The sequence below is a fragment of the Drosophila arizonae genome, chromosome 2 (genome assembly GCF_054131065.1).
Source record: "Drosophila arizonae isolate 15081-1271.41 chromosome 2, UAZ_ARI_1.0, whole genome shotgun sequence".
Lineage (NCBI taxonomy): Eukaryota > Metazoa > Arthropoda > Insecta > Diptera > Drosophilidae > Drosophila > Drosophila arizonae.
The window spans coordinates 34571364-34595654 of record NC_142922.1 but is presented as its reverse complement, the minus strand read 5'-3'; the positions used below and the strand labels follow the sequence as shown (position 1 = coordinate 34595654).

General features: G+C 37.6%; 1 protein-coding gene and 1 long non-coding RNA gene across 2 annotated transcripts; one reads left to right on the top strand and one right to left on the bottom strand.

Annotated features, from left to right (window-relative positions):
* Positions 1-485: 485 nt before the first annotated feature.
* Positions 486-22595, bottom strand: mRpS5 (mitochondrial ribosomal protein S5). Its single transcript, XM_089463310.1, has 2 exons — positions 22317-22595; positions 486-1651 (listed from the first exon to the last, which is right to left on the bottom strand). Exons 1-2 carry the CDS (start codon positions 22450-22452, stop codon positions 570-572), a joined length of 1218 nt encoding a protein of 405 aa, XP_089319436.1. The 5' UTR covers positions 22453-22595; the 3' UTR covers positions 486-569.
* On the top strand, positions 21570-22498 carry LOC149270959 (uncharacterized). Its single transcript, XR_016268875.1, has 2 exons — positions 21570-21654; positions 21730-22498. It is a non-coding gene; the product is annotated as an uncharacterized LOC149270959 (long non-coding RNA).
* Positions 22596-24291: the final 1696 nt, after the last annotated feature.

Below are 24291 nucleotides of genomic sequence, written 5' to 3'. Positions count from 1 at the left end.
AATAATGGGCATTTCTGCCACTGAGTAGAGGCATTTTTTGTTCAAAAGTCGACCATCTCGGTCGAGTGCATGAAGTGAAATGATTCAGCTTTCGTATATTTTCGTAGCCCGACCTTAAATGGAAGGAGCCGAGCAAATACGAAGTTGTGTCGGTCGCAATGCTCGAAAAAGAGGTGTGCAAAAAGCTACACTGCGTGTCCGGTCTATGTGTTTTTTGGTTAGTGGTTCTATGATTAGTGGTAGTACCTATGTTTTTAATATTCATATAGATGTGAAACGATCTATCTATCTAGAGTAAACGTTTTCAAGCGGCCAATGAAAATATGGTATGGGTGGTATGGTATATGCGCTGGGTGCCTCCACACTTTGCTAGACCATAGTGGCGAAATAATAGAATAGAAATAATAGAACGTAATATCGCTGAAGCACTTTTAAATGTAGAAGAATGAGTTACCGTTTTTCCCCAACAGAATATCCAATTTCACTCTTGTTTTGCGTAATGATTTACTATATTACAGCAAAAAATGTTTATTCAAAGTATACATATGTTGCGTAACGTTTTATTATGTTTACATATAACAATTTACCAATTTGTGCAAGCGAACATTTGATTGATTTCTAAATCGTTCTGCTTTACATTCAAATAAATGATGACCTTTAGAGTTTACATAATAAGGGGGTATTTTTTTTTTCCTTAATACAATTTTATTTCCCAAAGTGAACTGCATAAAATCGATAAATCGATTATTCTCGGAAATCTGTAAATCTTGGACGGGACTTGCTTTAATTTCTGTAAATCCATTCTTTGCCATTTGACGTTCAACAACATGCAATTTAGTTTCATTCGCTATATCGTTATATGATTTCTGTCGCATGAGCCCGATAAAAAATGCTTTCACAATGTGCTGAAGATTTGTTGAGCCTTCAATTTTTGCATATAGGTCCTGTATCCCTATAACTTTGCAAATCGTTTGTATTGCCCTGTGACATACTAAACCATACCCTTCCGGTTTTTTAAATACAAAAATTTTAGTTTTACCAAAGGCAGTATAAAAATCATGATTAATAGTTCTATTTTCATAAAGGTCAATGCTAATAAGTTTCTGTCCCGAACGATTTCTTGATTTCCGCAGGGCGGTTCGAACTTCAGGCGCTTTAGCTGTTGCGAATCCAGCTAATCCATTTTTATTTCCTGTGACAGATAGAACAGAGTATCGTCTTTTTCTCCCCATATTGCCTTTCATTATAAATACTATTTTATTCTCTAATACACGCGTATCGAATAACTTAAAATTCTCTTCTCCAACTGCATCTGGTGGCCCAATGCTACGACCTGGCATTTTTGTTCCCGACCAACCTCGATCTATTGGATTTAATTTCATGAGTTTGAAATTTCCCATTGAGTCACGCAAACTAATGATGCTGTTTTCTCTATCCATGTTTTCAAATTGTTTTTGTTGATGCGTAATTTCGTTTCCTCGTATAATTGGTGCATTAAGACCAGGCCAAATGAAATTTTTTTTGCCGAGCCCGATTGTTTGGCCTCTGTTCAAATCCTTTGCAACTTTTTTTCCAGTTCCTTTTCCACGACCTCTTTTCTTTCCAGCGTTGCTTACTGCTGTCACCCCACGCCAGATATCTTCGGCAGGTACTGCAAACAATAATACAAAACAAAATTTTGATAAGCACACAACACTATGCAAAAATACACATACTTTTAATTTGAATGTATTTCAATTTTATGTAATAAGAAAAGATAACGAATGCTTAAAACAAACATTTTAGAATGCTGCCAAATAACAGTGTAACTTTTGTAAGTCGAAATGCGCGTCTTTAGATTTGTGTAACATGAAGCAACTGTTATATTCTTCCCACAAATAATAATGGAAATGCTAAAATTAAAGAGGGTAAGAAATGCCATTTTAAAGCGAAATAATTGTGCCTATATGTATTAGTATATGAATAACCAGAGATGGAAAAAAAAGAAGAGGGAAACATAACGAAAATAAAACTCGATATCCGCGGCATATATACGGACATTTTAAATCAAATTTGAAGTCTCTAGCTCTTATATCTTCTGAAATCGACGCGTTCATACATACTGACAGACAGGGCCAAATCGAGTCAGCTCGTCGCCCTGATTAAGAATATATATACTTTGTGGGGTCTGCCACGCCTCCTTCTGCCTGTTACATACATTTCAACAAAACCATTATACCCTGACTTCTCATTTTCAATGGTTCCGGGTATAACTAGAGTCACCTAAAATTAAAAAGCCTACAAAAACTACAGCATGTAATGACAATAGTACGAGCTCAAACCACTATTAATTCGAAAAGCATGTTTTTTTGCAGTGCGCAATGTTTAACACACCAAAACATACCAATGCATTTCATCTTAAAGAGAATTTTATTCTCTTCATGATGAAAAAAAAAATAATGCTTTCTTTCCAACAACAACAAAAATATGAGTAATTTACTAAAACGGTATACTTAAGAAATAAGAAAAAATTGACCACTATTAATTCGAACGCTGCGTAATGTGATTTACTATCATACCCAAAACAATAATTTAATTAATATTAGAATTGTGTAACGCCGCCCTTGGCCTGAATTACACATTTAACTCGTTTTGGCATTGATTTTAACAAAGTTTTGCAATGCTCTTGAGAAATTGAGTCCCACATCTCCTGCAACTTGATTTTCGAATCAGCAATATTCCGTTGTGACTCATTTCGAAGCTGGGTTTTTATTAGCCACCAAATATTTTCCATTGGGCTTAGATCTGGACTATTTGCTGGCCAATTTAATTGATTATATTGCAGCCAATTTTTGGTTCCCTTAGCTGTGTGCGAATTCACCGCAATCTGATAGTTTTGGTATTGATGGCAACAAACTATCTTGTAAAATATTAATATATTTTTCAGCATTGAGTGTCCCTTCAATGAAATGACTTCTTCCTAATCCCTTGGCAGACATACATCCCCATACCATAGTGCTCGCAGGAAACTTTGTTGTTCTTTTAAGGCAGTCTTTATGATATGTTTCTGACTTTTTACGGATGACGCGTTTTCTCGTATCGCCGACACTAACATCAAATTTAGCTTCATCGCTGAATATGGTGGTATCCCATTGCCTTTGAGTCCAAGACATCCTCTCCCGAGCCCATATCCAATACTTTTTAATTGCAGTCGAGTCCACTCTCGGTGGACAGTTTTGCCAATTGTCTGCGACCACTTAGAAGCCTAATTTCTTAAAGATTGGCGACGATCAGCCTTAACAATTTTGGCCAGTTGTCTTTTGTCGCGCGGTGTTTTTGCTGATGTTCGGCCTCTATTCGCAACAGACGACTTAGGCAAATTTAATTGCTTGCTTATCTCCGTAAGTGTCTTTCCAAATTCAAAATAATCCTTAATCAATACTCTGATTTTTTTACAAATTGGTTTACCACGCACCATCGTTGCTAAACTTTCACTGATCTGCAGCAATTCTAAAATTTTTTTGCATGCTGTATTGTGACATTATTTGCAGATCCATAACTAGATAGTGATTCCGTTACATTAGTTGCTTTTGTTTTGCTCTTCTTGAGATTAAGGTAAGCTTACGCAGGGCTCGAATTAATAGTAGTCAATTTTTTCTTATCGCTTAAGTATACCGTTTTAGTAAATTACTCATTTTTGTTGTTGTTGGAAAGAGAGCATTATTTTTTTTTTCATCACGAAGAGAATAACATTCTCTTTAAGACGAAATGCATTGTTATGTGTTATCTTTAGTAGTATTGACAGGATAGTGTGTTAAACATTGCGCACTGCAAAAAAAACATGCTGTTCGAATTAATAGTGGTTTGGGCTCGTATCACTAACCCGAGGGGGGTATTTAATTTGCCAGTCCGGCCACCTTTGCCATACTTCACAGCAAAATATAGTCAATGATACTATTGAGACTATGAAAAGAATTATTAACAAGTAAGCAAGCTCTAGTCGAGACTGCTCGACGAAATCACAATAATTCTTCAAGTCTTTCTGCTTACACAAGAAACACACACACAGAAGAACACGCATTGGCAGAAATGTGGGCTTACTATGGGAATTTAATTGTTTAATAACTTTTCTTGTTGATGAACATGTTCATAAAGCTTTCAGGTCGTTAATACAACAATAAAGTGCGTGTATAGCGTATATACAAGTCTCAAATGTATGAAATACGTCTTTTACAAAGATAAGGAAGAGGGATGGATATAGGGACGGAGAATAAATTACAACAAAGAGAGATATAAATACCCAATGGCGACGAAGTGAATGAGGTCGGTCGAAATAATGCATTACATACGAGACGTAAAGTAATGCATTACCTATGAGATTTTTTTCAGCGCGTTTTTAATGTACAAAATAAAAACGACTACTCATACGAAAGAATCGAGCTGTTCTCAACTTCGTTTTTTTTTTTTTTTTTTTTTTTTTTTTGTTTATTTCGTTTTGTGTATGGAATGTGTCCCTTCTTTTATTTAGTTTCTTTGTCTGCGCCTATTCCTTTTGTGTGTATAGTGTTAATGAGTGTAAATACAAGTGCATAATTGTGTGATGATTTCTGTTTTCGTTTTTTCTTCCGCGACGCGTCACTTTTCTGATTCTGTTGTATTTCGCAGTGAGGTATAAATATAAATATGCTCTATCTGGTATGTATAAATCACCTTAACTTTATATTTAATGACAACAAATTAGTAATGTTTAATTAACAGATGCTATCAAAACCGAAGGGTGACCAAAAAGAGCTAACTATTAGGAACTGTTTGCTTGCGGGCTCAGAAAGGTTGGCTGGCGAAGAGAAAATTTTACCACATAAAATAAAACAATAAATTAATATATAGTTATGTAAATATAGACCGAATGAATTTGGATTTTAAGATTGTAAATAATATTTTACTAATACGACATATTAAATTATAATTATTATCAATTTAAATAATAAATGCTACATTACTCAATCGTTTCTATATTTCAATTAGTAATCAATTATTTCTGCAATTACAATGCACAGATGTAAGCCATATTATATAGTGGGAAAATAAGTTGCGGGTATATAAGCGATTTTGATTCAGGCTGCGGAATTTCTGCATTACAATATTAAAAACAAGTAAAAACGTTGCAGTCGGGCGTTACCGGCTGAGAAATAGTCATTCACATCCCATCAACAATTTAGTAGTTATGTTTCGCTCTAATACTGTAGAAAATACAGTTTTTTCCGATTTGCCATGCCCACACTAGGCGTAGACACCTCATTTTTGATCAAAAAATGTGAAAATTACAGGGTATTTTTCGATATGCAAAGCCCCTAAAAAGGCATAAAAATTATTTTTGGGTCATCGATAGAGGAGGTTACTGGTAACTTAACTATCTAAATTTGAAGCTTCTATCTATTATACTTTAGGAGATATCAGCTTTTGCGGTTTGCCACGCCCCCTGTGGGGGACATATATCCGACCCGACTTTTCGATCTTGGGTGATCAGCCCGAGTATATATACAAAATTTGAGGTCTCTGGCATCAATAGTGTTCAAAATATAGCAGAATTTAAAAAATCACCATATGTTCAGGTCCGATTTGCCACGCCCCTAGTGGGCGGATCGGGAAAATTTTAACACTTTATATATCGGATATATACACGAGTATGTGTTCCAAATTTCAAGTCTCTAGCTTCAATAGCGCCGAAATAGATTGCATTAATACGGATAGACGGACGGACAGTAAGACGGACATTGCCCAAAACCAATATGCTAATTCATTTTCGTAAATAAGTATAAAAATATACGCTTGGCTAATTGACAACCGAATGAAACTTCGTCACTTCATTACTTTCTGCATTACAAAATTGAATTATTTCATGCACCCGGTAGAAAACGCGGCAATTTGTTAAGAAAGTAATGGAGCTTGTAATCGATCTTTTCATGCACATAGGCGACAAGTAATCCATGAGTAATGGATAAAATAATGGGCATTTCCGCCACTGGGTACATGTAGCATACTATAAGTGTGTGTGTGCATGCTCGACACGAAAACATTTTCTTTATGCGCACCAACGAGCATGGCAAACGGTTTGAAGAGTTCGGAATAGTCTTCACACAGAAGAATTTTTGTAAGCTGCTGTTTGTGCTCACAGGCAAACTTATACATATCTATATATATAAAAGAGAGTTGTGTAAAAGTGCTCCAACACTTATAACTTGATATGTGCACACACACACACACACAAACACACACACACACACACACACACACAAACACACACACACACACACACACGTAAATACAATATACATGTAAACTTAAAAATAGGGGTTTGTTTGCAAGTGCACGCAGAGTTCTGCGAGCAAGTGTAAGTCGCTTTTTAAATTAACAGTTCATCCGCAGATTAAAGCGAAACTCTAAGAGGCAATCTATTACAAATAATGTTTCATTTCATTGCATAGTGTCTCAATAATAATAACAAATTGTGAAGTAGAAATGCTCAAAACAGAACTTTTGCATTTGTTCGGCTTTGTGTCTCAATATTTTGAGATGTACAATGCTTATCATAATTATAGCCCACTTATAATCCATTTAATCGAAAGGGCTGAAAATTTTTCCCAAATGACATATTTCCCTAAAATCTTAAAAAAAATAGTAGTTCAATATTTCAATTCATAATTGATAAAAATTGGTAAAAACTTTTTCACTTAAAATTAGCGATTTCTTAAAAAGAAGTAAAAAACAAAGAAAAACAGCTCCCATTTCCTGTATTAAAGTTATAGCACTATTTCATGTTTTGGTCCAAAAAATCCGAAAGCCACTAAATTTAATAAAAGGCCCTTTTCGAAATTTTGCCATTTATTTAGAATTTGTGTTTTAAGATTTTACAGTGACTCCAATTGGCGATTTTTGGCATACACCCGTTTTGCAAGATTACTCCAGACATTTTCTATCGGGTCGAGATCTGAAGAATATTCTGGCCAGAACAGCAACATGACATTCCTCCAAATACTCCTTTGTACGTCTCCTCACGTGGATTCTGGCATTATCCTGTTGAGAAACTATTGGTTTCTCACGTAATTCCCTTACAAATTTCAATTCCAAGGTTCAAAACAAGTAAGAACGTTTCAGTCGGGCGATACCGATTGCAGAAGACTCATTCACAGCCCAAATGCTGTCAACCAGAGTATATAGTGCAATTTCCAAGTCTAGTGCGCAACAAAAAACAGGGCATGATCCCATTAAAATTGGTAAATCATCGATAGCTATTGCTATTATCATTGCATCATTGCATTCAAATTACATACACTTTTGACTTTTAATAATATATATTTATATCCATATATTGGATACCGGCTTCAAGCTAGCAGCAGATTAGCGCGATTTTCCTATACATGTGCACACACTCATCGTCTATTCTATGCGTACAGACAGAAGCGCGCCTTTTCTCACATTCTTAGAATTTCGATTGATTTCTGGACTTTCTAGCCATTACTGTAGTTTTGTCTGATGACGGTCTCTTAATAAGCTATTCTATTTTAGCAACTGGCTGGTCAAGCAAAGCAGTGGTGCGGGTGCTAAAGGCGACGCAAGTAATGTTAGAGTAGGAGGTTCGAACCTCTTCGGTGTTTTTCCTTTTTTTTTTCATACATATTTCGTTTTTTATAAAATAGAATTTTATTGGGAAGGTGCGAGCTTGAATGAATGGCACTCCTTTTTCTTAGTCGAATAATTTTATAAGTTTAAATGTGTTTCTTCTTAAATAGCCCTCAAATATATTTACATATGTAAGTCTGCACGCATAGTATCAAGCATTCCAGCCTTATACACGCACTCATTTGTATATTTGTATGTATGTACACATAGCATATTTGAAGAATCTCGCTGCGATTGATTTGTCTTTGCATTGTTTTTAAATTTCCAGCCGCTACACTGGCTTTTCTTTGCTATGTGGCGTCATAACAATAATGTGATTTCTTTTTAACTACTGTTGATCGAATCGACGCGGTGGTGCTGTAGGCTGAAGCGCCGGCGATATTTATTTTAGATATTTTGACATGAACATGCTTTTCGGGCTTGGCTGCGAATTCAAATCCCGCGGAAAATTCGTTTTTGTAACTTGCAAATTTTTTTGTTATTTTAGCTTAATTTTATAAAAAATGTTTCCTTCCGTGCTATCAATGCCTATTAAGCCTATTTATGTGTACAAATACATAAATAGATGGATGACGCATATAAATGCCGATTGCCACGCCCCTAGTGGCCGTAGACTCCTCATTTTTGGCCAGTTCTTAGATCGAGCAACCGGTAACCTAAAGGAAAAATTTGAATTCCTACGCTCAAAAAATGTGAAAATTGCAGGGTATTTTTCGATATGCCACGCCCCTAAAGAGGCGTAAAAATTATTTTTGAGGCATCGATAGAGGAGGCTACCAGTAACTCAACTATCTAAATTTGAAGCTTCTAGATCTTAAACTGTAGGAGATATAAGCTTTTGCGTTTTGCCACGCTACCTGTTGGCGGACATATATCCGACAAAATTTTTTGGTCTTGGGTGATCAGCCCGAGCATATATACTAAATTTGAGGTCTCAGGCATCAATGTCGTCCAAAATATAGCAGAATTTAAAAAATCACTATATCTTCAGTTCGCGGACCTACATACCAAATTTCAGCTTTCTAGCTCTTGCCACGCCCCTAGTGGGTGGATCGGGAAAATTTTAACACTATATATCGGAGATATACACGATTATGTGTTTCAAATTTCAAGTCTCTAGCTTCAATAGCGCCGAAATAGATTGCGTTCATACGGACAGATGGACGGACAGCAAGACGGACATTGCACAAAATCAATATACTCTTTCACTTTTTGAATGAGTCTAACAAACAAACTGTTCCCCAAATCATGAAAGAGCCACCTCCAAAGTCATAGGATACTTTCTCAAATCATGCCAATAAAATCAAACCCATCAGGACCATCTAGATTTAACTTTCCCATCAGAAAATATAACCTGTTAGGGTAAAAATTTGTAAACATACTGTAAGCCAATAGAGGATGATTCAAAATCGCACATGTCAGATCGGTCGCAGTATGTCTTTCAGCAAAATCAAGTCGAGCAACCTTGTGGCGACTTAGCAAAATGAGTGCTTTGGTTAGTTTAGACCTATTTATTATCCCTGAGCTTTTAAGTACTCGCCAAACAGTCATCGCTGACATAGATCCGCCCACATTTGAGGTCAAAACTGTACAAGCGCTTGAGCTATTGCTGGCTTTGGTAATAATTTTGCGTTTATCGCGCAAAAAAATTGTAATTACAAGTCGACTTCTTTTCAAAATTCGTAAGGTACTCGAAATAGACTCTCCTGACTCAAAAAGTGAAAAAATACGCCCATTTTAATAATCAGATAATTGATTTTCAAGCGGCATCTCTTAAAAACTATCTACATTTATTTAAAGCCAAAAGTCTGTTCCGCAGTTAAACTCAAATTTGTTACTGAGGGCTATAATTATGATACAGAAAATGCATATATTTTGAACACAAATTTCAGTCTATTCTACTAAACATGCTCCTGTCAACAAAGTATTTGTTAATGCCAGATCCCATTAACAAGAATTGCTCCTCCCGCACCACACAATGTTATGTTGTTAACAGCATTCTGTTAATAACATCACCCAGTTCTCCTACTGGTTCGCGGTACTTAGCGCCCGCTGAGTACTTCGTCTCGCGACTACTTGTCACTTGCCTATCCTGGCATACATACATATATTACATACACTTTATACGACCGACACAGCTCTCATCCTCCAATAAAGATTAGGAAATTACACCCCGGTCTTTTTACTTATCGGCGACGCCACCACTCCAACATTTGGTCCTTCGAGCCGGATCTTCATCCACCTTCACACCAGCATTCCATCGGCCGTCGAGATAAGTACCCCATTCTTGTCTAGAGTAGTACATACATATATATATGCATAAATACACTGGCACCTCTCATCCGCCTTCCCTTGTATATACATATATATGTACTAATCTAGCAATATTTCGACTACATGCCTATATGTATATATTCTTATATATATAGATATGTATTAAGCTGTGTTTAAATCCGATTAATATTTATTAACACGAGAAGAACAATATCCTTTGTTGATCGTTTAATAAATTTATTTACATATTCTGCCTTTTCACACATCCGCACATTCGCCGGCTGCAGAGTGGCATATATACATACATATATATGTACATGCTCCTCGCTTAACTATTAAATAAAACACAATATCCTTTGTTATTTTTAATAGTTTTATTTTGCAATTTAATAATTAATCCTCCAAGCATAATTATTTCTACTTGTATTATTTATTTATTTGCTAATTGTGTGTCCGCTTTCTTCTGTTTGTACGAACATACGCTCATACATACATACACATCCATGTATGCACATATGACAACATATGGCGTACAAATAGCCAAGCAACACAATTAACATATATGTAAATTCACAATTGCAACTTCCACATACATATACACGACACATTTACAAAATAATAAACTTAAATTGTTAAATTGGTTGTTTTGTTTTGTGTCCAAGCAGCTGAGATCGTCACTAGTATCGATAACATTTTCAATAACTATCACCGGCCGCCACAATTTCTGACGATAGTTGTGTCACGATCAGTATTTATCGTATTTCAAAGAGCCATTGTAAAGCAAAATATAAAGCCACCCTTTTAATTATTAAATTTATCCTAATTACAATAATTAATTACAAAGTCGAATTTCAAATTAAGAATTTGGTTATTTAATTTATCCTAATTAAATAAATTAAACTTTTTTGCCTCTTCTTCTTCTTTGTTTTCGCTTTACTTGCTTAACAAGGCAATAATTCTTTTCCAATTTGCTCTACGTTCAGTTGACAACTTTCTTGCTCTTGTCAACTGAATTACTTTGCTCTTTGAGTGAATTTCTGTCTCCATATCAGAAATTTCCAGCAGCTAACTTCTAGTTAGCATCCATGTCTGATCGTTCGGGTCGAGCGCAACTTAGTGTACCAGCTTCGCGTCTGATCAAGCGCAGTGCCTCTGCATCACCCATTCCGTCCGGGAAACCGCAGACAAGCAGCACTTTCAAGCGTAGTCCGGTCGTCACCCGATCCAGTATAAAGCCCGCCAGTCCGTCTAAAATGTCGTTGTCTGACTTCATCTCGGCTGCGGATAGGCTCATCAAGTTTGAGTCGCGCATTGACGGTCCCGGAGACTCTAATGCCACCCAGGCGGCTCAGCTCCGGGCCTTCGAGATCCGTCGAGATCGGGTCAAGGCATTGTGGGATGATGCTGAGCAGCAATATAAGGTCTGTGCCAGAGCATTGAGCCAAGGGGCGAGCAGTGGCGAAGTTGAAGCCACGGAGGCCAAATTCGACAACTGCTACACTGTCTACGAGCGGTGTACGACCCATCTGGGTGTACAGATCGACGCACTTTCCGCATCGAGTACACCGCCCGCTCCTATGTCCGCTCCTTTCGCCACGTCTGAAGGCTGTCGCCTTCCACCCGTTGACATGGAAGTGTTCCACGGCGACTACTTGCGCTGGCCAACATTCCGCGATCTTTTTACTGCGATCTACATAAACAATCCGTGTTTAACTCCGGTGGAAAAGCTATTCCACCTTAATTCAAAAACAGCAGGCGATGCAAACGCACTAGTCGCAGAGTATCCTCTCACAAATGAAGGCTTTGCATCGGCTTGGGTCTCTTTGTGTGATCGGTTTGAGAATAAGCGGCTGTTAGTCAACAGTCAGCTTAAAACTCTTCTCAACCTTTCCAAGATCACCAAGGAGTCAGGCTCGGCTCTCAGAGAGTTGCATAGCACTATGCACAGATGTGTCACGGCAATCGAGCATGCTCAGATATCCACTGAAAGTTGGGATTGCATTCTTGTGTTCCTGTGCACTTCAAATTTGCCGGAACAAACTCGTTCTCTCTGGGAGCATTCATTGAAACGAAAAACAGAAATCCCAGCCTGGCAGGACGTCAGTCACTTCCTTAGCGAGCGCGCTCGTGCTCTTGAAGCTATGGAAGGTGACCGTTCTGTTCCAAAAGTTCCGAACTCAATTCCGAGATCTGCGAACCCTGCCCTTCCCGAACGACTGAACTCGTTCAGAACGCAAGTGGACACAATCGGCACAAGGTGCGATCTGTGTTCAAGAGAGAATCATCCAATCCGATTCTGCCATCAGTTTCTCCAACTATCCATTCATGAACGAGAAACTTACATAAAATCGAAGAAGCTTTGTCTAAACTGTTTCGCTAAAGGTCACCAGTTACGAGAGTGTACCAGTACTCACAACTGTTTCACGTGCAATGGTCGACATAACACCCTACTCCATAGGGACAATACTCTTCGGACCGCTGCTGCCTCCGCAACAGCTATAGCTCCGACTCGTACTCCAGTTATGTCCAACGTCCAAACGTATCTGGCTGCCAACACACGAGGTGTCCTCCTCGGCACGGCGGTGATTAATATATGCCATTTCGGCGCAACTTATCCCGCCCGTGCTTTAGTCGACTCAGGGTCCGAAGCGACTTTCATTTCTGAGCGACTGTTCCGAAAAATCAAGTTGCCATTCAAGTCCGTGCATACTCAGGTCTCCGGCCTGAATCAAGCAGTGACAGCTGAGGCACACAAGGTATGCAACTTTGATATTGGCTCACCGATGAAGCCGAGAATGCGAATCAAGGCTTCTGCTCTCGTCGTTCCAAATCTGGCTGGTAACATCCCTTCGTCCCCAGTTCCGCAACTCTTGTTAAACAAACTTCCGAAAATTCAGCTAGCTGACCCCGAGTTCTACAAGAGTGCGGAAATTGATGTCCTGATAGGCGCGGATATCCTTCCGACTATCATTCAGGGAGGTTATCACCCTAATATTTGTGGGCCTCTTATAGGTCTGGAGACTGTTTTCGGTTGGGTACTGACAGGCCCACTTTCACAGATGATACCAGGAACGGTCTCCTCCTTCACAACTCAGGTTTCCGTTTCGGAAGAGGCGAAACTTGAGTCTCCGCCAACCGTATCATCTGACGAAGCTCTTCCATTCCGAGCTCCAAACAGCACCACTCCGAAAGTGAGGGTCGGTTTCAAGGCTCTTCGTCCAGCACTGAATGATATTCTTCATTCAGGCCCATCATTTCAACCCAATCCTCGTCCTCCTCGTGCTGTCAAACTAACCTCCATGTTGTGTCCTAACGAGCAAGTAATTCTACCTCCAACTCATTCGATCTTCCAGATAAAGACGCCGTCATCAGAAAGCAGCAAGCCACGCGGTACCAATTCCTTCCAGTGCCGCGTGTGCCCAGGAGCCCACGGTCTCCGGGATTGCCAGCGTTTTCTGGGCCTTTCAGGGGAGAAGCGGATGCGTGCGGTACTTACACATAAGTACTGTACGAACTGCTTGGCTCACGAGCACTCCGGGCAATCCTGCCGAAGCAAGGGACGTTGCAAAACGTGTGGCCAGAATCACCACACGCTCCTGCATCTCCAGGGATCAGCACGTCTCTCCGCCTCGACTCCTAAACAGGCGGTCACAGCTCCGCTGACGACCTTGATCCGCACAGCAAGAGGTCTCCAGCTTGGACACGACGTCTTAATTTGCAATCCTTGCAAGGGGGGGGGGAGTATGTTAATGCCAGATCCCATTAACAAGAATTGCTCCTCCCGCACCACACAATGTTATGTTGTTAACAGCATTCTGTTAATAACATCACCCAGTTCTCCTACTGGTTCGCGGTACTTAGCGCCCGCTGAGTACTTCGTCTCGCGACTACTTGTCACTTGCCTATCCTGGCATACATACATATATTACATACACTTTATACGACCGACACAGCTCTCATCCTCCAATAAAGATTAGGAAATTACACCCCGGTCTTTTTACTTATCGGCGACGCCACCACTCCAACAGTATTGTAAAATTTATTTTTGAAAAACCTTAAAAATGTTGTTAAAATTGGTTCAAAGTTTAAGTTGCTTTGTAAGCTATAATTATAAGCACTGTATTATAAAATGTAAAATAAGTTTATATTAGTAAAATTTGATAGATTAGTTACAAACGAGAACGTTGCAGTCGGCCGTTACCGCCCATTCATATCCCATAAGCAATTTAGTAACCAAGTTTAGCTCTAATACTGTAGAAAATGCATTTTTTCACGATTTACCATTTCACTTTCGTGAATGAGTATAAAAACAGAAATATGTATGACAAAACATAACATCATGGAGGTTTTGAACTTAATCAACTAGTAATTAAAATAGAATAACTTCATAACAGAGCGTCTGGAAATCCAGAAATCAATCGCAATTTTTAGAATATGCTTGAAGGCGCGCTTTTGTTTGTACGCAGAGAATAAATGATGACATTCAGAACATGTATAGGAAAATTGCGCTGACCTGCTGCTAGCATGGAGCCGGTATCCAAAACATAACAAATTGTATAAATGTATGTAATTATAGATTCTAGCTCCAAAGATGTACTAGATATAAAAGGGAAAGGCTATCGATGATTTCTCAACTTTAATGGGATCAGGCCCTGCTTTTTATTACGCACTAAAGACTTGAAAGTAGCGCTATATAATCGTTCTTACTTGTTATACCCTGAACCCGTTTTCAATGGGAAATCAGGGTATAATGGTTTTGTTGAAATGTATGTATCAGGCAGAAGGAGGTGTGGCAGACCCCACATAGTATATATATTCTTAATCAGGGCGACGAGCTGAGTTGATTTGGCCCTGTCCGTCTGTCTGTCCGTCCGTATGTATGAACGCGTCGATTTTAGAAGATATAGGAGCTAGAGAATTGAAAATTTTTCCAAGGTCCGTGTATACCAAGCGGATATCGAGATTTGCTTCAAAAATCGATAACTTGCTCTGTTATTTTGTTATCGACATTGACGAAAACCCGTAATAAATTTATATCTGCTACATCTTTAAGGCTAGAGTCTCCAAATTTTAAATGTAGATTCATATGTATTTTATAGATTTTCGATTTTTGTCAAAATTTACCCGCCACTCCTATATTCACCCCCTCACCCTTTGTAAAAGGCGTATTTCAAATATTGTACTAAAGACATGTGCTTTGCATGCATATTCATATAATAATGATGATCTGAAAGTTTCATGAAGAAGATACATCCACAAGAAAAATTATTAAACAATTAAATTTCCATAGTAAGCCTACACTGCGGCCAATGACTGTTTATGCGTGCGTGCGTATATATGTGTGTGTGCGTGTGTGCTTGTGGGAATAATTATTGAAATATCAGTTGCTCAAAGAGTTCAGGGGATCTCGTAGTCGAGCAGTTTCGACTAGAGCTTTCTTACTTATTTTATTATAGATTGGAAACGTTAACGAAAAATCAGTTATAAAATTATGTTTCCTACATCTTTAGTCCCATATGAATTTTATAAAATTTCGATTTTTGTTATGTTCCTTCGAGCCGAATGTGTTATATTCAGAATACTTCAATCGCTAATGGTCGTTTGAGCAGGAGGAAGTATATTTAAGAGTTTTTTCTAGCCACATGGAAAAATGTCTCTATAAAAACAACAAGCAACATTAATATTTTAAAAAGAAAATATATATATATATAATATAAATTGTCAACCACCATAGACTACGATCAATTTTGGAAATGACATCGGAAATATCTTAGCAAGAAATGTTTTTTCCAAGTGGTTCGAGCCAGTCTTTTAGGTAGAAACAAGTAAGAAGGGTCTAGTCGAAACTGCTCGACTAGGAGATACCCTGAACCCTCTACGCTGATATTCTAATCATACACACGCATCCACACGAACGTATAATCACACGCTCTGCTGACCGCGCACCTAGCAGCTTAGTAGCTTAGGCTGCGCTGCAGTGTGGACAATACTATGAGAATTTATTAGTTGAATAATTACTCTTGTAGACGTACAATCTTAATAAAACTTTGAGAGCGTGATCATATGGTGAAAATGTGTGTATATTCCTAAGCAAAAGGCTCTAGTACTTGAAATGCGTTTTTTACAAATTGGGGGCGAATGGGGCGTGGTATTCAAAATCTGTAAATTACAAAATCTTCGTATCGATCAACTGTATATCCATAGTAAATCTGAAGTCTCTAGGCTTTAAAGTTTTTAAAAGATGATGAGCTAACGAGAATTGCTGCCATATCTTCCACATCGACATCAACGGTGAGTACCTTTGGAAATACATCAACAGATATCCAATGGATAATATTTCCACTGCGGAGACTGCAAAGGCGACTGGAAGTGCAGCTGGAGAGATAAAATATTATGAATACACATATTTTGTTATTTACAGATTTTGGATACCACGCCCTCCTCACCCACAATTTGTAAAAAACATATTTTAAGTACTGAGACTTACGCTTGGAATATACACACATTTGAACATTGAGACCACGTCTTTGGTATTAGGTGGGCGCCACGCATGTTGCTTCCAATCCGACCCATATACACTCATGATGAAAATAATAGGTACTCCCCTTAAAACTAAACTTTTTTGAGTTTATTTTCGCAAAACATTTTTTTTACTGCCCTTATATATTAATATATATTATATATATTAATACAAAATAAGTAAATTTGGAAGAAAAAAAAATTATTTTAAATCATTCAAAATCTTTTGCTATTTTATTTTTGGATCAAGATCCTTTATATCCCCTTTTATTTTCAAAACAATTTTTCTATCTGATTGGACATACTCCTAATTAAAGCTTGGCAAGTCTCATTCGTAATCTTCCTCCAGGTTTCTTGGACACAGTCCATTATTTGTTTATTATCACACTTTTTTTACCATCTGCTTTTTCAATGCACTACACACGTTTTCGGTTGGATTCAGATCAGGAGAATGACTGGGCTAAGCGAAAGTGTCCACCTTACTAACCTCGAGCCAAGTTTATACTATTGTAGACGAGTGTCTCGGGCCCAGCGCAGAGGCATGTTATCCTCAGCATATGGTAGCATTCTATTTTCGAGAATATCCCTATAGTCTGCTACTCTCATAACGTCAGATATTAGGAGAATCAGACGATACAGAAGCAACCCCACGCCATAATGTTTCCACCGCCATGCTTCACTATTTTTATACCCTGAACCCATTTTCAATGGGAAATCAGGGTATAATGGTTTTGTTGAAATGTATGTAACAGGGAGAAGGAGGCGTGGCAGACCCCACAAAGTATATATATTCTTGATCAGGGTGACGAGTTGATTTGGCCCTGTCCGTCTGTCTGTCCGTCTGTCCGTATGTATGAACGCGTCGATTTCAGAAGAGACTTCAAATTTGTTTTTAAATGTCCGTAATTACCGCGCGGATATCAAGTTTATCATTAACAAGTAAGAAAACTCTAGTCGAGAGTGCTCGACTAGATACTACCCTGAACCCAACAAATAAAAATGTTCATTTGGTATGGCTGAAATTTCAATTTCGATGTATTTAAAAATATAAATAAAATACCAAACTCATTTAATAAAATATAAAAATATTTTGAAACAATTAAAAAAGTTAACATCAGTTGCATCGATCGGGATTCGAACCGCGACCTCTCGATCGAGCGTCATGCAGCTAACACACTAGGCCACCCCACTCCTGCTAGTGGCGCTGGCAAAACTCAAATTGATTCACTGCTGCTGCGCCATCTACCAAAACTAAACGAAACAAACAGCTGATGTGATTCAGCGAATGTTTTTGTTGTAGCTGCTGCACGTGCGTTTGTTAATTGGCCAAATATTTGATTATTTTTTATTAATTTTTGACTGGACGGAATTTAATGAAACTTTCAGCATATGATCTACATATTATATTGAATATTTGAGAAATTTAAAAAAAAGAAAAATCATTCACAATTAGCTATAGTGGCATCTGATTTGAACTTGAATGTTTTTACTCGATAAAAACATAACGGGATGATTTATCGAATTTTAAAAGCAAACTCGACGTCCGCGCTGTATATACAGTCATTTAAAAAAAAAATTCAAGTCTCTAGCTCTTATATCTTCGGAAATCGACGCGTTCAAACATACGGACAGACGGACAGACAGACAGACGGACAGGGCCAAATCGACTCAGCTCGTCGCCCTGATCAAGAATATATATACTTTGTGGGGTCTGCCACGCCTCCTTCTGCCTGTTACATACATTTCAACAAAACCATTATACCCTGATTTCCCATTTTCAATGGGTTCAGGGTATAAAAATCGATAACTCAGCCCGATCTTTTTTATCGATAAAAAACCTTATCGAAAACCAGTTATCAAATTATATCTTCTACACCTTTATTTCTAGAGTCTCCAAATTTTTAATGTATGCTTATATGCAATTTATACAATTTCGGTTTTTGTTAAAATTTACCCCCCACCTCTAAATTCACCCCCTCACCCTCACTTGTGTGTGTATATATTTGTGTATGTGTGTGTGTATGTGTGGTGTGTATGCGTTTGTGTCTGTATGCGTGTGTGTGTATGTATGCCTGTGTGTGCGTACTTGCCTGTGTGTGTGTGTGCGTGTTTCTTGTGTAAGCTGAGAGACGCGAAAAATTATTGAAATATCTATTGCTCCAAGGGTTCAGGGGATCTCGTAGTCGAGCAGTCTCAACTAGAGCTTTCTTACTTGTTTTTTTTTTTTTTTTTTTTTTTTGTGAAGCGAGGATCAAATTCTTTATCTTTAAGGAGTCTTACATGCCTGGAATAGTTATTTCTATAATGCCCCATTTTTGTTTCGTTTTAAATAGGATAATACGCCACTTTTTTGACTTCAGATCCTTCCCAGGTGATGTGGTCTGTAGCAAAATTTTGCATCATCATAAAATTTTTGGTGCGCATCAAAGCAACCATTTTTTACGATACGGCCTGGTAGTTTAGCCATATGTATTATCTATTACGGAATCAAGGACCTTTGAAGATTTGAAAGGGTCGGAAAGGTTGCAATCCTTATAATGCGTCGGTCCAGTTCTAGTGTGGTTTTCGATGGACTTCCACGTGTTCCCATTTTATTGTGCATCTTTAAAGCATTTTGCACAACGTTAAGAGATCTGTTCATCAGTTTCGCAATTTCACGCAAAGATTTGCCATTCCTAAGGTTTTTAGCAATTCTGCGTTCCTCACTCGAATAATTAATATTTCGACCCATCTACATATTATAGTGATCTTTTTTTGTATACCCTGAACCCATTGAAAATGGGAAATCAGGGTATAATGGTTTTGTTAAAAGTATGTTACAGGCAGAAGGAGGCGTGGCAGACCCCACATAGTATATATATTCTTGATCAGGGCGACGAGCTGAGTCGATTTGGCCCTGTCCATCTGTCCGTCCGTCCGTATGTATGAACGCGTCGATCTCAGAAGATATAAGAGCTAGAGACTTGGTCCGTGGTCCGTGTATATCACGCGCATATCAAGTTTTCCTTTTTATATCGATAAATACTCCAGATATTTTATTATCGATCAAAAACCTTATCGAAAGCTATTTATTTAATATATATCTCCTACACCTTTAGAGCTAGAGCTTGCAAATTTTAAATGTAGACTTATTGGTATTTTATATAATTTCGATTTTTTTTTTGTAATTTACCCCCCACCCCTATATCCACCCCCACACCCTTACCTTTGTGAAATACGTATTTCAAGTACTAGAGACGTGTGCTTTGGAATGTACATACATTTTCACCATATGATTTTATTAAGATTGTACGTCTAGAAATTAAATTATTCTAATAAATTCTTATAATGTTGCCCACACTACAGCGCAGCCCAAGCGCAGTCGCTGCTTACTGCGCAGTTAGCAGAGCACGTTCTAAAACGTGCGTATGTATGTGTGTCGAAAAGAAGTGCAGACTGATTAGAATATCAAATTAGAGGGTTCAGGGTATCTTCTAGTCGAGCAGTCTCGACTAGAGCCTTCTTACTTGTTTTACTTTAAACATCTGTAGGAAGGTTACTTTCTGTTTGATAACAATAAAAGAAATCATTCTTATTCGGCCTGAAGAAATGGAGTGTACCTATTATTTTCAGCAGGCCCGTTTCAATGGATTACTATGAATTTAGGGGGCAATATAATATTTATTTGGGCATGCCAGATTGCTTTCTTAAAGTTACCATCCAGTTTTTTTTTTTTTTTTTTTTTTTTTTCCAAAAAAAACAGAAAATTAATTAATTATGACAGAATCTTAAAAATTCTTTGAGTCGAAATTTAAATCGTCGGATGAGTTCCAATATGATTGCCGCTAAGCAAATACCGAGCTCTAAGATCAGCACCTAAAACCAAATATGAGCTATAGCAGTCGCTGTTGCATGGCTGGACCGGCAAGTCGGGTTCGGGAATTAGAGACTTAGTTTTCATGGATGGTAATATGAACAATAATATGTACGTATCCTTTTTAAAGGAGAATTTGCTCCGAAATGCCGAAAAACTGTGTCTAGAAGGGAGATCCCGATAACATCAGGCAATTGACCAAAAACATAAACCGGGTATTGACTAGTCCTGGTTAATCTGGAACAGTGGTCATACCTAAACGTTATAGAAAATTTGTGGGCAAAATTGGGCGTGGCCATTCGGAAATGGTCAATATCAAATGAAACTGTCTCCAGCGAAATCACCCGAAAATTTTTTAACTCGATGAAATCACGATTAAAAGAGGTGATTAAACAAAAAGAAGGTAAAACAAGTAAGAAAGCTCTAGTCGAGACTGCTCGACTACGAGATCCCCTGAACCCTTGGAGTAATAGCTATTTCAATAATTTTTCGCGTCTTTCAGCTTACACAAGAAACACGCACACACACACAGGCACGTACGCACACACAGGCACACATACACACACACGCATACACACACAAACGCATACACACACACATACACAAACACATATACACACAAGCACCCACGCATAAGCACGCATGGGCTGCAGTGTGCGCTTACTATGAGAACTTAATTGTTTTATGGATCTTCATGAAACTTTTGGATTATGATTATAACATGAATATGCATGTAATTGCCAAAGCACAAGTCTCTAGTATTTGAAATACGCTTTTTACAAAAGTGAAGGTGAGGGGGTGAATTTAGAGGTGGGGGGTTAATTTTAACAAAAACCGAAATTGTATAAATTGCATATAAGCATACATTAAAAATTTGGAGACTGTAGCAATAAAGGTGTAGAAGATATAATTTTATAACTGGTTTTCGATAAGGTTTTTTATCGATAAAAAATATCGGGATGAGTTATCGATTTTTAATGATAAACTTGATATGCGCGCTGTAATTACGGACATTTAAAAAAAAATTTGAAGTCTCTAGCTCTTATATCTTCTGAAATCGACGCGTTCATACATACGGACAGACGGACAGTGCCAAATCAACTCAGCTCGTCACCCTGATCAAGAATATATATACTTTGTGGGGTCTGCCACGCCTCCATCTCCCTGTTACATACATTTCAACAAAACCATTATACCCTGATTTCCCATTGAAAATGGGTTCAGGGTATAAAAAAAATCCTAATTTTTTGACAATAAAGTCATTGAAATAAGCTGTGACATGGAAGAGGCCAGATACTTTAGTTTTCTTTAGTTTTAAATGTTATTAATTATAATAGAAAAATAATGAAGTGAGTTAATACATTAATAAAATAAACAATAAATAAGACCTCATTTGAATTTGTTGGATATCTTTACTGGTTTAGCGGAAATACGGTTCAAAGTTTTACTTTGCTGCTGCACAACATAAGGTGTGAGCCACTGTATGTACATACATATGTATGTATGTATGTTACAGATTTAAAGTCAGCAGCTTCAATAGCGCCGGATATACATATGTACATATGTATGTATATGCATATGTCTTAAGAACAGACGGGCGGACGGACAGCAAGACGAACATTGCACAAAACCATTATACTAATTTCACTTTGGAGAATAAGTATGTACATATATGTACATAACATATGACGTCACTACAAAGCTCTGCTGTTTGCGTAATTTACTGAGTCTTTTAATGGTCGTATGGAATAAATAATCATTGAATATATGTACATTCATTTGTTTAAAGTTTAATTCACAAGAGCCAGAACAATAATGAAATAAAATGTATGTATGACATATCTTACATACAAATTTCTAATTATTATATACATACATATGGCAATACACGTTCATATGTACCTACAACGCATACATTTGCATGTGCAAAAACAACACGTATGTATGTATATGAATCCCTATGTACATATATGTAAATGTACATATATACTTCAATGGCACGTGTACTTACGTTTATTAAAGAAGCTGATGTTACGTACAAGAACATATTTGGATAGAGTGCGTAGTGCACTTACAGATTTTCCTAGCTGCACCTCTGATGCCCTCCAGTTGGCTATTGTAAAATGCTTTAGTAACAGTCTGGCCATTTTATTATTTCTGTTTGACTTATAATCAATCAGTGTGCGTTCTGAACATTTATAAAAACTTCAATATTCCATTTTTTTTTCAGTATTTTCATAACACAATATCTATCGATACTTTGCGATAGCTAATGCAAGATAGCCGGCGCACAGCGTGCTCAAATGGGTTAATTGCAGTGTTGCCATATCAGCTTTTTTCCCATCAAATCTGGCTTTTTTGAAAAGCCGTTTGCGGGAAAAATTCCAAAACAGCGGGCAGCGGGAATTCTGGATTTTTTAAAGAATAATTTGCTTTATTTCCGCTTTTTTATTTATTAAAGAAATTTTCGTATTTTGTATGGATAATTCGTATGAAGAATGAAGTTTTCTTCATTGAAGTTAAATTAAAACCAAATAGTTCAGTAATTCAATTTACAATGAACGAACCAAGCAGTAATAATATGGAACTAACTAAACTAGGATATGATTTATAATTAATTCAGAACAACTTATTGTGAACAACAATATCGAACATTTTGATTCTATGTAAATGAAACGAATTGATTAAAAAATGTATGCAACTCTTTTGATAGCGTGTAGTACAAGAATTGATGTGTTTAAGGTTGCCGACAAATTTTCAAATAGTGAAAAATGTTGATTCCTTTTCATGCATGTATATTTTTGGAGAACATTTATAGTATTGAGCCCCAATAAAAAAACATCCACCCAATTCAGTAGGAAACTACTCAAGACGCTACAAAGTTTTGAGTGGAGAAGCGTCTTCTAAGGGTTTGATAGGATATAAGAAATTTAGGAACTTGGACACTTTTGCATTGCTTTCTTTGGCAATGCCCAAGTAGGTAACATTTTTCGTCAGATCAATACTGTAATGCTTAACTGAATTTCAAGCATCAGGTAAAATATATATATTATAAAACTTCACAGATACGGCTTGCGGTGGTTGAAGAAATGATGCCATGATTATAAGTTGTTAAAAATATATTTAAATATCAATCAAATCAAAGCAAAAAACATCAGCTTTTTTCCGATTTTTTTCACAAAATTTCGGCTTTTTTTAAAGTATCTTCCCACTAAAAACAGCTTTTTTTGCTCAACAAAATTGGCAACACTGGTAGTGTAAGGTATTTTGCACACTTTTTAGTTCCCAGACCACTTCGTATTTGCTCGGTTCCTCACTTTTAGGGTCGGGCTACGAAAATATGGGAACACAAAATCATTTCGCTTCATGCTCTCGGCCGAGATGGTCGACTGTTGAACAAAAGATCACTCTGTGCTCAATTTTTCCCTTGCTCTCTCTCTCTCTCTCTCTCAATGCTCTCTGCTCTCTCAAATATGTATATGTATGTATGCATGTGAGCACAAGCAGCAGCTCACGAAAATTGAAATTTCGTCGCAGCAAGAACCCATGTCTTCCCTTCTGAGTGAAGAGTATTCCGAATTCTTCAAGCCGTTTGTTTTCGTTATTATTTGTTGGAAGGGTATGAAAGCGTAGGTGCGCATAATGAAAATGTTTTCACGACGAGCATGCACACACACACTTACAGTATGCCGCATGTACTATGAGCATTTGTATGCCTGTGTGCGAAGTTCTTGCTGCCTGTAGCATTTTTAAATCCCAGCATTTGCATTTTTTCGATCTGGTGAACAGTGTTGCCGTTTAGGCTTATTTTCGGCCAAATTTGGATTATTGTACCCTGAATCCATTTTCAATGGGAAATCAGGGTATAATGGTTTTGTTAAAATGTATGTAACAGGCAGAAGGAGTCGTGACCGACCCCATAAAGTATATATATACTTGATCAGGGCGACGAGCTGAGTTTATTCAGCCCTATCCGTCTGTCCGTC